The sequence below is a fragment of the Sminthopsis crassicaudata genome, chromosome 1, assembly GCF_048593235.1.
Source record: "Sminthopsis crassicaudata isolate SCR6 chromosome 1, ASM4859323v1, whole genome shotgun sequence".
Lineage (NCBI taxonomy): Eukaryota > Metazoa > Chordata > Mammalia > Dasyuromorphia > Dasyuridae > Sminthopsis > Sminthopsis crassicaudata.
The window spans coordinates 7,091,341-7,106,398 of NC_133617.1; the positions used below are offsets into that span (position 1 = coordinate 7,091,341).

General features: G+C 46.3%; 1 protein-coding gene and 1 pseudogene across 3 annotated transcripts; both read left to right on the forward strand.

Annotated features, from left to right (window-relative positions):
• The first annotated feature begins 1,740 nt into the window (after window positions 1-1,740).
• Window positions 1,741-2,034, forward strand: LOC141552636 (small ribosomal subunit protein eS27-like; annotated as a pseudogene).
• Window positions 2,035-6,195: 4,161 nt separating this feature from the next.
• LOC141551669 (uncharacterized) lies at window positions 6,196-13,784 on the forward strand. 3 transcript variants are annotated; one of them, XM_074283697.1, is made up of 5 exons: window positions 6,642-6,778; window positions 7,554-7,606; window positions 8,226-8,352; window positions 8,590-8,688; window positions 11,362-13,780. In XM_074283697.1, exons 2-5 carry the CDS (start codon window positions 7,583-7,585, stop codon window positions 13,389-13,391), a joined length of 2,280 nt encoding a protein of 759 aa, XP_074139798.1. In that variant the 5' UTR covers window positions 6,642-6,778; window positions 7,554-7,582; the 3' UTR covers window positions 13,392-13,780. The 3 variants fall into 3 exon arrangements, with proteins under 3 accessions (XP_074139715.1, XP_074139798.1, XP_074139886.1); XM_074283785.1 differs by having other exon boundaries at window positions 8,593-8,688; XM_074283614.1 differs by lacking the exon at window positions 8,226-8,352 and having other exon boundaries at window positions 6,196-6,778; window positions 8,593-8,688; window positions 11,362-13,784.
• The last annotated feature ends 1,274 nt before the right edge of the window (window positions 13,785-15,058 follow it).

Sequence of the window (15,058 nt, forward strand, 5' to 3'; positions counted from 1 at the left end):
CCGATGACTCACAGGATCAGACAGAAAACTTGGCCTCTGGCCTTTTCCTTCCTACTCTCCCCATGAGTTCTGAGAGCCAGAGGTGGGGGGCCCCCTGCCTAGAATATTTTCCTGCACAACATGACAAATATGGAAGTATGATTAAAAGAATTGCCCATATTTCATCTCTATCTGATTATTTGCTATTTGGGGGAGAAGGGAGGTGAGGGAGAAAGGGAGAAAAATTCGGAACACAAAGTTTTACAAAAATGATTGTTGAAAACTATTTTTGCCTATATTTGAAAAAAAAAAAAAAACGACTGAAATTTTTAAAAATAATTATTGGAGCAGAATCTATTATGCTTCAGGCAAAGTTAAAAAAAAAAAAAAAAAAAGCAGGTGTAGCCTGATCTCAGATTAAGCAAAAGCAAAAATTGATCTAATTAAAAAGATCTAATTAAAAGAAATAAGGAAGGAAACGACATCTTGCTAAAAGGTAGCATAGACAATGAAGCCATATCAATACTAAACATATATGCACTAAGTGGTATAGCATCTAAATTCCTAAAGGAGAAGTTAAAAGAGTTGCAAGAAGAAATAAGACAGCAAAACTATAATAGTGGGAGATCTCAACCTTGCATTCTCAGAACTAAAAAAAATTAAACCACAAAATAAATAAGAAAGAAGTTAAAGAGGTAAATAGAATGCTAGAAAAGTTAGGTATGATAAATCTTTGGAGAAAACTGAATGGAGACAGAAAGGAGTACACTTTCTTCTTAGTTGTTCATGGAATCTATACAAAAATTGACCATATTTAGGACATAAAGACCTCAAATTCAAATGCAGATAGGCAGAAAAAGAAAGGCATCCTTTTCAGATCATTATGCAATAAAAACTACATTCAATAAAAAGCCAGGGGGAAATACACCAAAAAGGTAATTGGAAACTCAATAATCTCATCCTAAAGAGTGAATGGGTGAAACAGCAAATCATAGACACAATCAATAATTTCATCCAAGAGAATGACAATAATGAAACAACATACCAAAATATGTGGGATGCAGCCAAAGTGGTAAGGGGAAACTTTATATCTCTAGATGCTTACTTGCATAAAATAGAGAAAGAGAAGATCAATGAATTGGGCTTGCAACTAAAAAAGCTAGAGGAAAAAAAAAAACAAATTAAACCCTTCCAATTAAATACCAAACTTGAAATTCTAAAAATAAAATGAGAGATTAATAAAACTGAAAGTTAAAAAATTATTGAATTAACAAATAAAACTGAGTTAGTTTTATGAAAAAAAAAACAACAAAATAGATAAATCTTTAGTTAATTTGATTAGAAAAAGAGGAAAATCAAATTGTTAGTTTCAAAAAATGAAAAGGAGGAACTTTCCATCAATGAAGATGAAATTAGAGCAATAATTAGAACATATTTTGCCCAACTTTATGCCAATAAATTTGATAACCTAAGTGAAATGGAGGAATACCTATAAAAATATGGATTGCCCAGATGAACAGAATAGGAAATAAATTACTTGAATAGTCCCATTTTAGAAAAATAAATAGAACAAACTATTAATCAACTCCCTAAGAAAAAATCCCCAGGACCAAATGCATTTACATGTGAATTCTACCAAACATTTAAAGAACAATTAACTCCAATAATATAAACTATGTGACAAAATTAGGGAATGAAGGACTCCTACCTAATTCCTTAAAAGGAATAAATAAGACTCACCGTAAAGATGTCCGCCCCAACATGCCACTTGCGAAAGATTTGCTACACCCCTCTCTCAAGGAGGAGAATGAGAAACACAAGAAGAAGCGCCTGGTGCAGAGTCCCAACTCATATTTCATGGATGTAAAGTGCCTGAGGTGCTATAAAATCACCACTGTCTTCAGCCATGCACAAACAGTGGTTCTCTGTGTTGGATTGCTCCACTGTCCTCTGCCAGCCTACTGGAGGAAAAGCAAGATTTACAGAAGGATGCTCCTTCAGACGGAAGTAGCACTAATGACAGATTCATGATGAATGAGGAACTATAAAAAATAAAACAAAATTGATGCAAAAAAAGAGAGGAATAAATAATACAAACATGGTACTGATACGTAAACCAGGTAGGACGAAAACAGAGAAAGAAAATTATAGACCAATCTCCTTAATGAATATTGATGCAAAAATCTTAAATAAAGTATTAGCAAAAAGATTATAGAAAATCATCCCCAGGATAATACACCATGACCAAGTAAGATTTGAACCAGGAATGGTTCAATATTAGAAAACCTATTAGCATAATATATCAATATACTATATCAATACTATATACTATATCAATAACCAAATTAACAAAAACCATATGATTATCTCAATAGATATAGAAAAAGTGTAAAATCCAACACCCATTCCTATTAAATACTAGAAAGCATAGGAATAAATGGACTTTTCCTTGAAACAGTCAGTAGCACCTATTTAAAACCACCAGAAATTATCATATGTAATGGGGATAAACTGGAACCATTCCTAATAAGATCAGGAGTGAAACAAGGTTGTCCACTATCACCATTAGTATTCAATATTGTATTAGAAATGCTAGCTTCCACAATAAGAGATGAAAAAAAATTAAAGGAATTAGAGTAGATAATTTATCACAAATTATCACTCTTTTCAGGGTTCTATTTTTCTAGGGCTAGATGTCCAGTCATTCAAGAACAGCTATATCAAAGAATAATTCCACTAATTGACATGTGATGCATGAGCTAAACTAGGCAATATGTCAGCAGGATCACAAGTTGGGTGAAGCAAAGTATCTCCATATAAGATAAACAGATCTCTCCTTAATTTGGGCAGGAGGAAATGGTACAGGCTATCATAGTCAGTGACCTAAGTGGCCATAAGATGGTCATCAGCTCCTATTAGACAAGTGATTGGTCCAGAGGTACAAAACTATTCTGGGGGACTTTCCATGTAGTCACCTCTGCCAAACTAGGCTCAATCATCATCACAAGGTAAAACAAGGATGGGTCTTTAGTTAAATTCCTGTCTGTAAGCAAGTGAACTTAGAATCTATAGCTCATAGCTCTGGAGTCTTATATGCTGAATTTTGGTGTGATTCTAATACTGATTGTGATACAGATTGGGCCCAAATTATTTCAGCTCAGAGTTTTTCTTTCAATTAAACAAGACCAGTAATGACTGAATTTTTTGGCATCCACAAGAGAGGAAGACTAAACTTTTGAATTCATAAGCTTTGTCGTTCAGAAACAGAGAAAAGGTTATAAGTGGCTACATAAAATTCAGAACAGATTTATAGAAAAGACCATATTGGTGTTGATTCATTTTTCATTTGTGTCTCATTCTTCATGTCCTCTTTGGGTGGTTTTTTTTTGTTTGTTTGTTTTTTTTTTACAGAAATACTGGAAGGGTTTTCTATTTCCTCCAGTTTATTTTACAGATGAAGGAAGTGGGGCAAACAGAATTAAGTGATTTCCCACACAGCTAGTAAGTGTCAAATCCAGTCAAAGACACTTCCTAATTGTGTGAATTTGAGCACAAACTATTTCATTCGGTTTCTTCATGCGTAAAATGGAGATGGCATCCACCTCACTGAGTTCTGACAGGGTCAAATAAGATACTAATGGAAAAGTATTTAGCCTAGTGTCTGCCACATTGTAAAGAGTATATACATGCATGCTCTTGCTGTTATTTTTATTGTTGTCATGTAGAGTAACACCAGGACCAGCTAGGTGGAATAGTACATAGAGGGTCTGAAGTCAGGAAGACTCATCTTTGTGAGTTCAAGACCTCAGACATTTACAAGCTATGTGGGCAAGACAGTTAATTAACCTTGTTTGCCACCGTTTGCTTGTTTGTAAAATGGGCTGGAAAAAGAATGGCAAGGCACTCAAATACCTTTGCCAAGAGAACCCCAAATGGGTCCACAAACAGTTGGACAGGACTGTAATGATTGAAAATGATGATGACAGTAACAATAGGGCACTCCATCTTCCCAATGCTTCAACTTCCTAACATGGGAATCCTAGATTTCTCACTCTCCATAGCCATCTGTTACCAAGGTCTGTCCATTTCACCTCTGCACTATATCTCTGGTTAATTTCATCTCTCCCCCACCTCTGGTCCATTTCACCTCTGCACTACCTCTGGTCTATTTCACCTCTGCACCATCTCTGGTCCATTTCACCTCTGCAGTATCTCTTCAATACTCCCCTTCTGCCCTCGGACATTACTCCCACCATGGGGCAAACCCCCCTCATCTCAAACCTGGACTGTTAGTTTGCTTGGGAGGGCTGACTGCTTCAGTCTCTCCCCCATTCTCTATTCAATCAATAAAGTGATTTTCCTAAAGCACAGACCTAACACCTACTCAGTAAATTCCAATGGCTCCTTCTCTCCTCCAAAATCAAATCCAAATGCTTTCCGTGGCACTCAAAGCCTTTTATAACCTGCTTCCCCTTCTTACACCTTATTTTCCTTCATATACTCTTCAAACACTGGCCTTCTTGATGTTCCAAGACACTCATCTACAGACTCTGGGCATTTTGTCTGGCTTTTCTACCTCCTTGAAGAAGCTGACAAAAGCGGAGTCAAAGAACTTATCATGTTCCTATTCCCACCTCACTACACTAGATACTTAGAGAAATTTCTCTTTGGAATGAGACCTGAGATTTTCTTCTCAGCTGATCTTTCTCCAATGGAAGAGCTCCTTCACTCTGTTTTGTCAGGTATAAAAAGTAAAGGGGATGGGCTTTTCAATCCAGCTTCTGGTCATTGCTTCATTAATTGGAGCAGCAGTGAGTGCTCCAAGCTTTATCTCCAAAGCTTAACTCTAATTTCACCAAATGCCAATTCCATGATGTATATGTAGGACATAGCTAAGAAATAATATTTACCCAAGTTCATAACAAAACAGAAGTCAGAGAAAGGATACATGGGGGATTATATACCAGACAGTACAGAATGAAGGAACTCGCCCACTGGAAGTGAGGTAACTCACTTCAACCAAGAGACAGAGAGCTCTCGATCTCATCCCAGGGGGAAGTTTGCCAAAGTCTCTACTGTAGCAAGGTAGAAATAGAGACATGTTGGGCTCCTCTCTCGTCAGCTTCTTCCCAGAATCTTGCGCTCCCTTCAGCAGCGGCTGGCGCCGTCCGTCTCTGTTCTCAAGTGCAGGAAGTAGCTGTCTAAAGAGGAGCGGAGCTCTTGCTCCTCACACAGGCTGGGGCGCTGCTCTGAGCGCAAAGTCCTGCACTCAGGGGCTTGGGGACGCTGGTGACATTCCTCCCCTGCGGCAAAACTGCAGTTCCTGGCGAAGGTTAGCTGGAACAGGTCCCCAAACTCATGAATATACAGCGTGAACACAAATGTCGGCACTGTAAGACTAGGGGACTTTCCTAGGCTTCCAGGCCATCATCCTTTGGCGCTGTTGACATTAGAATAAACCAGTGCACGTTAACAGTACATGCCATAGACATGCGAGCCCTCAGAGGCCACCCCAGCGACAGCATGCCAGTCAAGAGCGACAAAGCACGGTCAGGTATTCATAGAGCATCCTGCTTTGTCTAGTCCCGCGAGACTTTTCGTGCCCCGGACTAGAGCGCGCCGGAGCTGTCCATGGTTTTTTGTTTTTGTTTTTTTTAGCAAAGATCCTGAAGCGCTTCAGATTAAGCCTTGCCGGGGTCTCCCTGCTAGCAAGAGTCTGGATTCCGACGCGGTTTTCGGTGCCCTGCAGCGCCCCCTAGTGGTCTTGTACACTAGTGCTGTGGATAAACTGACAAAATACAGCGCCGCAGTAGCAGAGAACCGTGGACAAACCGGCGGAAGCGGCACAAACCACCCCAAAGGCACGGGAGGCTCCTCCGGCGGGAGGAGTTCAGCCGCATTCACACACGGTCCCTTGAGAGGCCAGGGTCAGACGCGCGCAGGACATCCCCATTCGCCGAGCTCTCCGAGCTCCCCCCTGGGCTGCCAGCGGGACCCGAGACGCCTGCTTGTCCAGCCCTGGGCCGGCGGCCATCGGGCCTTCCCCTTGGAGGCTCTAGCAGCCCTGGGCCGGATTTCGTTCTTCTCCACTGCACGCGGACTAAGCCAGTCATGCCCGAAGCCATGGGACATCAATTAAGGGGGCCGATGCCTTAGGTCCTGCGATTCCTGAGGAACGAGGCTGGCCCGGGCTTCCAAGACCGTCTTTCCCCCCCCCCCCCCCCCCCGATACTCCTGCCGGGAGCCTGAGCGCAGGAGTCCGGCAATGACTGGGCCAGGCACTGTGCTAAGCGCCGGGGACACAGACTAGAATGAAAGAACGGTCCCTGCGGAAACTTAAGGGAAGCGAGGGAACGAGAGGAGACGGAAAGAGTGACCGGCGGCGAGCCGGAGGACCCCTGAATGGGCTGCGATGTGCCCTAGAGGAGAGACTTTCCGTTATCCAGTTCACATGGAGGGCACATTTATTTATAACTTGCTTCCCCAAAGATGCAGGGAGGGTCGCGCAGGCCCCAGACCGGGGCAGGAGCGGGGCGGGGTCTCAGCCAGGAACTCATTCCCAGTCCGTCCCCGCAGCAGAGGCTAGAGAAGCTGTAGGACTCAATGCATGTGCGCGCCCTCCCAGGCCGAGAACTACGTTTCCCAGAAGGGAGCGCGCGGAGGCTAGGGGCGGGTTTCCGGGCAGGTCTCCATGGCAACGGCACTTCCGTCCCTTAATTGGCAGTACCCCTCCTAGTCCAGCCTGTCAGCCTCGGTTCTGTTTCGTCCGCAGCCGTCGCCAGGGCTCGAGCCTTCCGGGGTAAGTGGGAGCCGGGCCCGGGGCCGGAACCAAGCAGACGGGGAGACCGGGCTGGTTCCGGGCGCCCGGCACCTGTTTTCCAGACCAACAAAGAGGAAAAGGGGGCGTGGTGCGGGGGACTTAGAGAATTGCCGGCCCTAAGGCAGCCGCGCCTGCGCAGTCCGGCGCCTAGCACCACCTCTAGCGCCGCCCTTAGCCCATCCCTTGGCGATAAAGCATTTCCATTGGCTGATTCTTAGGCCCTGGGAGCCAATCAAAGACTTTGCTGCTTCCCCGCCCCTCCTCGTGGGAGAGCTGGTGCGGAGCCGGCTTGGAGAAAGGGACAAAGCCTAGGAGGGTCCATGGAGCAGCGACACCGCTGATTGGCTCCCATGGGCCCAGGCCGTCCAATGGGCGCGCTGGGCGAGGAGGCGGACTGCAGACCTCCGCGAGGCAGGTTCTGTGTGAGAGTTACTGCCCTGCTCCCCCACCTGCTGTGGCTCCCCAGTGAGACCCTCGCCCCACAGACCTCCAGGACAGGCCTCCATTTGCTGCCCCTCTTCGCCCTGCTGTGGCTCCCTGACGCCCTGTCGGACCCCAGTGCCAGCCCCTTTTATCTGCAGTCACTGCCCCCTTCCTCTTCCCGCTGACATCCGGGGCCAGCCCCTCTCCCTGGGCACCTCCCATGCCCCCCGTCCTTGGCACCCACGCAGCCCATGAGGCGCATCCCGCGGCGCTGGGGGGAGGTGGGGTGGGCACACGCACTGCCTTTGTCACGTCTCCTTTCCCTTCTCAGCTCTGCTCCGGCCCCAGAGAGGGGCGGCCATGGCGCCCGGGCTGAAGACCCCGGTGAGTGACCGGCTGCCGTCCTGTGGCTTCCCGGAACCCAGGACGCTGCGTAGGCACTGCCAGTGTGGGCACTGCAGAGGAGGCGTTGCTACAGGGGGTGCTGTCAGGAGGGGAGCTACAGGGGGTGCTGTCAGGGGGTGTGGCCAGGGGGCACTGCCAGGGGGTGCTGTCAGAGGGCGCTGCCAGGGGGCGTGGTCAGAGGGCACTGCCAGGGGGGAGCTACAAGGAGTGCTGTCAGAGGGCGCTGCCAGGGGGCGTGGCCAGAGGACACTGCCAGGGGGGAGCTACAGGGTGTGCTGTCAGGGGGCGTGGCCAGGGGGCACTGCCATGGGGCATGGTCAGAGGGCACTGCCAGGGGGTGCTCTCTGGGAGGTTGCTGCCAGGGATGCCGTTTGAGAGCTGCCCCTCAGGGTTCCCTGGGTGGGGGGCACCAGCCCCTCCACCTTGGCCAGAGTCCCCCGGGCAGCGCATCTGCTTGGAGGCGAGGCAAGGTCTGCTGTGGAGTTCCATTTCCCAGGGAGGGCCGCGGTTCAGTGTCCTGTCCCCGGTGCCCCTTGTCCCCAGTGATGGAGCCAGCACTCGGGGTGGGGGGAGCAGAAAGATGCCTTTGGTGTTTTAGGGGTCAGTGACCTTCAGAGACGTGGCCGTGACCTTCACCCCGGAGGAGTGGAGGCGCCTGGACCCCTCTCAGAAGGAGCTCTACCGCCAAGTGATGCTGGAGAACTACCGGAACCTGGTCTGCCTGGGTGAGGGCCCGCTGCCCCTCGGCTTCCTTCCGGAGCCAATGTCCGGCTTGGGAAGGGCCGGCATCTCGGGGACCAAGCCCAGATGGAAGAAAGGACCTTCCTTGTAGCCCTGGCCCAATGGCATCCCTGTAGACCCCTCCCCAAACTCCCCGCCCAGAGCCCTGCACCCCTGCAAGGCTCCAGTGGGCGCCTCCCTTCTCTAGCCAAGGCCCTGAACCCCCATTCCCCTCCTCCCAGCAGGACTGGCCCTTCCCAAGCCGGATGTGATCCAGCAGCTGGAGCGAGGGGACGCCCCCTGGGGGCCGGAGGGAGATGCCCCAGGAAGCAGCTGGGCAGGTGAGTGAGGTGCTCTGGGCAGCAGGAGGCCCCCCTCTAGACACGGGCCTGGCGAGGGAGGACGGGCAAGATCCCTGGCAGAATATTCCTGGGAGCGCCTTGTGCTTCAGTGCTGTCTCTGATTTGGTTCCCTGGGGCTGCGACTGACCCCAAAGCCCCATCCTGGGCCCTCTCCTCCGGGCTGGCGCTTGGGGGCTCCCCAAATCCTGGCCCAGGTCCGGGGTGCCTCTGAGCGCTCGGGTGTGAGGTAACGCCCTGGAGTTGTTTTCATTTGTTTTTGTTTTAAAGTAATGGTTTTTCCTGTGGTTGTCGGTAGTTTGGGTTTCTTCACTCTTTGCCTATTTGTTGCTTCTGGAATGCTCCTCTTATATTTCAGTGTTTGCTCTCCATGTCGATGATCGGAGCTTAATCGGACCGACTTGTCAAGACTTTTGTTTTCAGTTAACTTTTTTCTTCTCATTTTACCTGCATTGATTTTGATTATCCCTGAGCTTTTCAGTTTTATGTAATTCAAATTGTCCGTTTCAGTCTTCTCTGTTGTTTTCTATCCCACGTTTGGTCAAAAACTCTCTCTTCCTGTCCCTCTCAAGTGTTTTGTCATGAACCCATCTGGTTGTGATGTGTTACGTGAACTATCGATTTAAATTTAATTTCTGCTAGATGCTTCCCATTTTTTGTAACCTTTTTTGCTGGACAGCGAACCCCACCCTGGTGGTTACGGTTTGGGGATTTATCAGTTCTTGCTTCAACCTGTCTCTATTTCATCAATACTAAATAAGACTGGTGATGATTACATAATATTTGGCTTGAGATTTAGTATTGCTGGCCCTCTTCCCTCCTCCCTCCCACCCCCCACCTCCAGCCTTTTTGTGGAGGGCATTTCTCTTGAGATTCTTGATCTTTTATTTATCTGGATGAATTTATTATATTTTCAGTTGTATAAAAGCATATATTGATAATTTAAGTAACAGGACTCTGAATAAGTAAATTAATTTATGTGGTATCGTTGTTTTTAATATATTGCAGAGCGTAGAGCAATAAATATCTCTTCAGTTTTCTTTAGGTCTGCAGGTCTACATTTATTTTTGTAAAGACTGCTTTGTAATCAGCAAATCAGAAGTGCCCATACCTGCCAGACCCTGGGCTAAGTGTCGGGAAACTAAGAAAGGCAAAAGCTCTTAAGGAGCTTCCAGTGTTTTGGGGGAGACAATTTTAAAACACCTTTGTATGGACTGTGTCCGAGAGAAATAGAAAGTGATCGTGGGAATCAAGGAAGATCCAGACAGACTTCTTGTAGAAGATGCGATTTTAGTTAGAATTTGTTGGAAGCCAGGGGAGCTAGGGGAGGCAGGTGAGTGAGAACATCCCAGGATGTTCTCTGAGAATTCTGAGGATGTTCAGGAGCCCAGGTTGCAGAGTAAGGGATAACCAGGTTGTGAAAGGCTCGGTGTTTGGAGGTCACAGGGAGCCCTGCAGATTTTTGACCCAAGATTTTGGAGATTACGCTTTTGAAACTGCCTTGAATCATTGCATTGCTGAGAAGAGGAAGTCTTAAGACAGACGGATACAAGGGGAAATGAGCAAACAAGGGAATATTGCACACAGTTAAAACAATTCTCTTTGATCATCTGTGAATGACTTACTATTTTCTGCAAGACAGTGAACCTCAAAATAGTGGAGGCTGCCCAGGGGTGGTAGTGGAGAAGAATCTGGAAGTGGCTCTGGGTAGCCCATAGGCTTCTGTTTCCCCCACATTGACCAGTAAGTTGGGAGTACTGGAAAAGGTAGAAAGGGGAACATTGTCCAGAGTGAAGACCTAGGTCTCTGAGTGCTGGAGGCTAGAAACATAAGGGAAGAGGATGGCAGGGAAAAGAAGTTTGTTCGTTGCTGAGCAGGCAGCTTGACATTGAGGGCCATGGGTTGAGACGGATGGGAGTAAGGGAGCTGGCAGCTAGTGATTCCGAATTACTGGAAGCAGCAGTGATTCCAAGCTGTTTCAATGGTTAGAGGGAGGACTGGAGAGAGAGAAATGGTGCAAGTGTTCAAGGTCTTCTGTGGAGGTCCAGTCTCAAGTGAAGCTATGACCCGGGAGGTTCAGTTCACAACCCAAAAGGGGCCAGAGGAGGTAGGGAAGGCTGCCTGTGCTAGAGAAGGATTGTGTGGACGTTGGGAAGAAGAGGCAGGAAGTAGAAGGAGTCTGAGACCCCAACAGGACTTCCAAAGAAGACCTTGTCTTCCTAAATATGGACTGAGAACCAGGAGGGCTTGGAGTCAAGCTCTGCCTCTGACACATAGTATGTGGGATCCTTAGCCCCGCAGTGACATGGGCAGAGAAGGGGCCAGCCTGTACTAGTAGGGGGAGCTTCCTGTGTCATCATGGGAAAAATCTATATGCCTGTGCCCCTTTCCTCCTTCTGGACTGATTGGTCTCCTTATTGGTCTTCAGTTGTCCCTTCTCCCATGCCTCATTTGTGATGTCTTTAGAGTCAAGGCCACATAGTTTTCAGTGGTGTTCTATTTCATTCAAATTACAGCTCTGTCTCTATATATCTATGGCTGTCTGCCTATCTATTTATGTGTCTATCTATATGTATATCTCAAAGAAAGGTCTTGTTCTTTACCCCATGACTCATATTATATATATATATATTTTTTTTTCTTTTGTTTTTTCAGATTGGGAACCTAGGTCTGAAACCAAGGAATCACCTCCAAAACAGCATCTTTCTGGACAAAAATCATTCCAGGAAAGACTCACCAAGAATAGCCCCACCATCTCCAGATTGGGAGAAAACCAGGCAATTAATGCCAGGTTATTGAAACAGCAAAAGAAGAAGCCTTCTAGACAAAAACCTAGTACTCAAAGGAAAAGTTCCAGTAAAGTGAGAAACCATAAGTATAACAAGTTGAATCCAGAACTAGTTTGTTTACCACAACAAAGAGAATCAACAGGAAAGAGTCTCCATAAACATGATGTACATAGAAAGAGCCTCAAAATATATTCAGACCTAAGAAAGTGTAATAAAATATGCCCAAAGAAGACACTTTCTAAATTTAAAGAATGTGAGGAATCCTTCAGTAACAATTCTGACTGCAATAAAAATGAGAAAACCGGAGAGAAACCTTTTGTGTGCAATGAATGTGGGAAAGGCTTCTTTCAGAAGATGTGTCTTATTCAGCATAAGAGAAGTCATACTGGAGAGAGACCCTATGAGTGCGGTCAATGTGGAAAGGCCTTCTATCAGCAAGGACACCTTATTCAACATCAGTCAATTCATACTGGAGAAAAACCTTTTAAATGTAACGAATGCTCTAAAGTATTTCGCTTGAGCACGGGGCTTGTGGAACATCAGAAAATTCACACTGGAGAGAAACCTTATAAATGTAATGAATGTGGGAAAGCCTTCCGTCACGGATCCCATCTCACTCAACACCAGAGAATTCATACCGGAGAAAAACCTTATGAATGCAATGAATGTGGAAAGACTTTCCGACATAGTTCACACCTTACACAACACCAGAGAATTCATACTGGAGATAGACCTTATAAATGTAGTGATTGTGGAAAGGCCTTCCGCCATGGGTCACAGCTTACCCAACATCAAAGAATCCACACTGGAGAGAAACCATATGAATGTAAAATTTGTGGGAAGGCCTTCCGACAAAGTACACAGCTTACTGCCCATCAGACAATTCACACTGGAGAGAAACCTTATGAGTGTAATGAGTGTGGGAAGGTCTTCCGCCAGAGTATACAGCTTACCACACACCAGAGGATTCACACTGGGGAGAAACCATATGAATGTAATGAATGTGGGAAGTCCTTCCGCCTGGGCACAAGCCTTAGTGAGCATCAGAGAATTCACACTGGAGAGAAACCTTATAAATGTAATGAGTGTGGAAAGGCCTTCCGTTTAGGCACAAGACTCAGTGAACATCAGAGAATTCACACTGGGGAGAAACCTTATGAATGTTCTGAGTGTGGAAAGGCCTTTGGCCACAGCTCTCAACTTACTCTACACCAGAGGATTCACACTGGAGAGAAACCATATGAATGTAAGGAGTGTGGCAAGTCCTTTAGGCAGAGCATACAGCTTACCCTGCACCAGAGGATTCACACTGGAGAGAAACCTTATGAGTGCAGTGAATGTGGGAAGACTTTCCGCCAGAGCACCCAACTTACGGTACACCAGAAAATTCACAGTGGAGAGAAACCCTATAAATGTGATGAATGTGGGAAGACCTTCCGCCAGAACACACAGCTCACTGTACACCAGACGATTCACAGTGGAGAGAAACCCTATAAATGCCTGGAATGTGGCAAGTTCTTCCGCCTGAGTACAGGGCTCAGTGAACATCAGAGAATCCACACTGGAGAAAAACCTTATAATTGTCAGGAATGCGGAAAGACCTTCCGCCATAGCTCTCACCTTACTCGTCATCAGATGACACATAACGGGAAAAAACCTTTTGAATGCAGTGAATGTGGGAAGTCCTTCCCCCAAAGTACACAACTTACCCGACATGAGAGAATTCATACTAGAGAGAAGCCCTATAAGTGTTTTGAATGTGAGAAGGCCTTCCACCAATATTCACAGCTGGCTCGACATAATAAAAGTCATGCTAGGGATAAACCTAATGAATATAACAAATGTGAGAAGGCTTCCAAAGAGCCCAGAGTTCTTAACAGAAATCAAAACCTGTAACCTGGAGGGAAACTTTGTGAGTGTAATGAATGGAAGAAGTAGTAGGTGCCGGATGGAATAGTCAGGTAGCATAGTGGAGAGACCCCTGAACCTGGAATCAGGAAAATCTGAATTCAAATCTGGCCTCAGAACTTTCCCAGTTATCATGTGAACACTAGGCAAGTCACTCATCTCCCTCAGCCTCAATTTTCTCATCTGTAAATGAGGATATTACCACCAGCAACCTCTCAGTATTATGGTATGGTTCAAATAAGATAACTCTCTGTAAAGTCCTTAATTCACCTTCAAAGCACCATATACATGTCACTTATCAGAACTAACAATAACAACAATAATAAATTCTTGTTGATTAATTGAATCTTGGCCTGAATTTGAATAGGACTTATTCAACACTGAGGAATGCATGATGATGAGAAACCCTGTTAAGGTAATGATTGAGGAAAGACCTTCCAGAGTTGATGGTCAATTTGTGCTAGGAAAAAAAAAAAAAAAACCCATTGTGATGGGCAAGGTGGAGACTAGCATGGTTGCTTTGGTCTGTAAAGGATTGGGGGTCTTGGGCACACTTCTAGAGCCAAGGGGAGCACCAGCAGAGCTGCAGGGGAGCAAGAGTCTTAGGAACAATTCTAAAGCCAAGGAAAGCACCTCAACCCCATACCCCTCCCCACTCTCATCAAATCTTGCCATTTCCACAACATCTCTCAAATCCTTTCCATGCATACAGACACCATTTTGGTCCTGATATTTGTCCCTTACCTCGGTTAGAAGAGAGCATCAGCTCATTTTTCACCTGGCTGACCTCCTGGAGCATCATCTCCACAAACTGTGCCCCCTACCTCCTCAGATCCGGATCCAGCCGGCTCTAGGGCTTCACTGTGCCTCATGCCCGGAGCCTTATGACCACCCACTTTCAGTTTCTTTTGTACCATGAAAGCCCTAGGACGGTCCCTGCTCACAAGGTGGAAGGAGCTGGGGCTTTCTTGGTGCCCAACACACAGTGTGCACTGAATGTTTCTTATTGCCACTGCCTCCCACCTGGTCCCCTGGCTTTCTCCCCAGTCTGGTCCATCCCATATGCTACAGGCAAGTACAGAACTGACCATGGGACTCCAGAGGCTTACTGTCATCTACAATCAAATTTGGAGTCTTCCATTTTGCTGAGAAAGCCTCACAACCCAAGCCTCTTCTCCCTTCCCAACCCCTGCACTGCAAGCTTCCCAAATTGGCCGCCTCTCTGCTCTTCACCCCTAACCCTCCACATCTTTGCCCCTCTTCCTCATGGCAAAACTCCCCCTTTCTTCTAAGCACCATCTTTGCAGGAATCTTTTCCTGATCCCCCCCAACACTAGTGCCCAGCCACGTATTTAATTCCTTGGCAATCACTTGTATTTACTCTATTCTTTGTATTTATAAAGGCACTTCTGTACTCCTTGCAAACTCCATATAAACAGAGATGGTTTCATTTTTGGTGCCTCTGTCCCCATCCCCAAGCTCAGGGCCTGACACACAGTAGGTGCTTCATAAATGCTCCCTGATTTCTTGATGGCTACCTACAAACATATCTAGGTATCCCTCACTCTATCAGAAAATAAAAGGTCTATTACTTGACTATTGGCTAAATACTCTCCCTTCTCCAGATTCTCACATCTCTGCCCTCACCCTCGTCC

Bases quoted from the DNA above. Each gene is read 5' to 3' on its own strand.
- LOC141551669 (XM_074283614.1), top strand. From the start codon at position 6,291: ATGAAAGAACGGTCCCTGCGGAAACTTAAGGGAAGCGAGGGAACGAGA. The intron at 7,607-8,592 runs GTGAGTGACCGG...TCCTCCCAGCAG, and splicing joins CGCCCGGGCTGAAGACCCCG to GACTGGCCCTTCCCAAGCCG. The intron at 8,689-11,361 runs GTGAGTGAGGTG...TTGTTTTTTCAG, and splicing joins CCCAGGAAGCAGCTGGGCAG to ATTGGGAACCTAGGTCTGAA.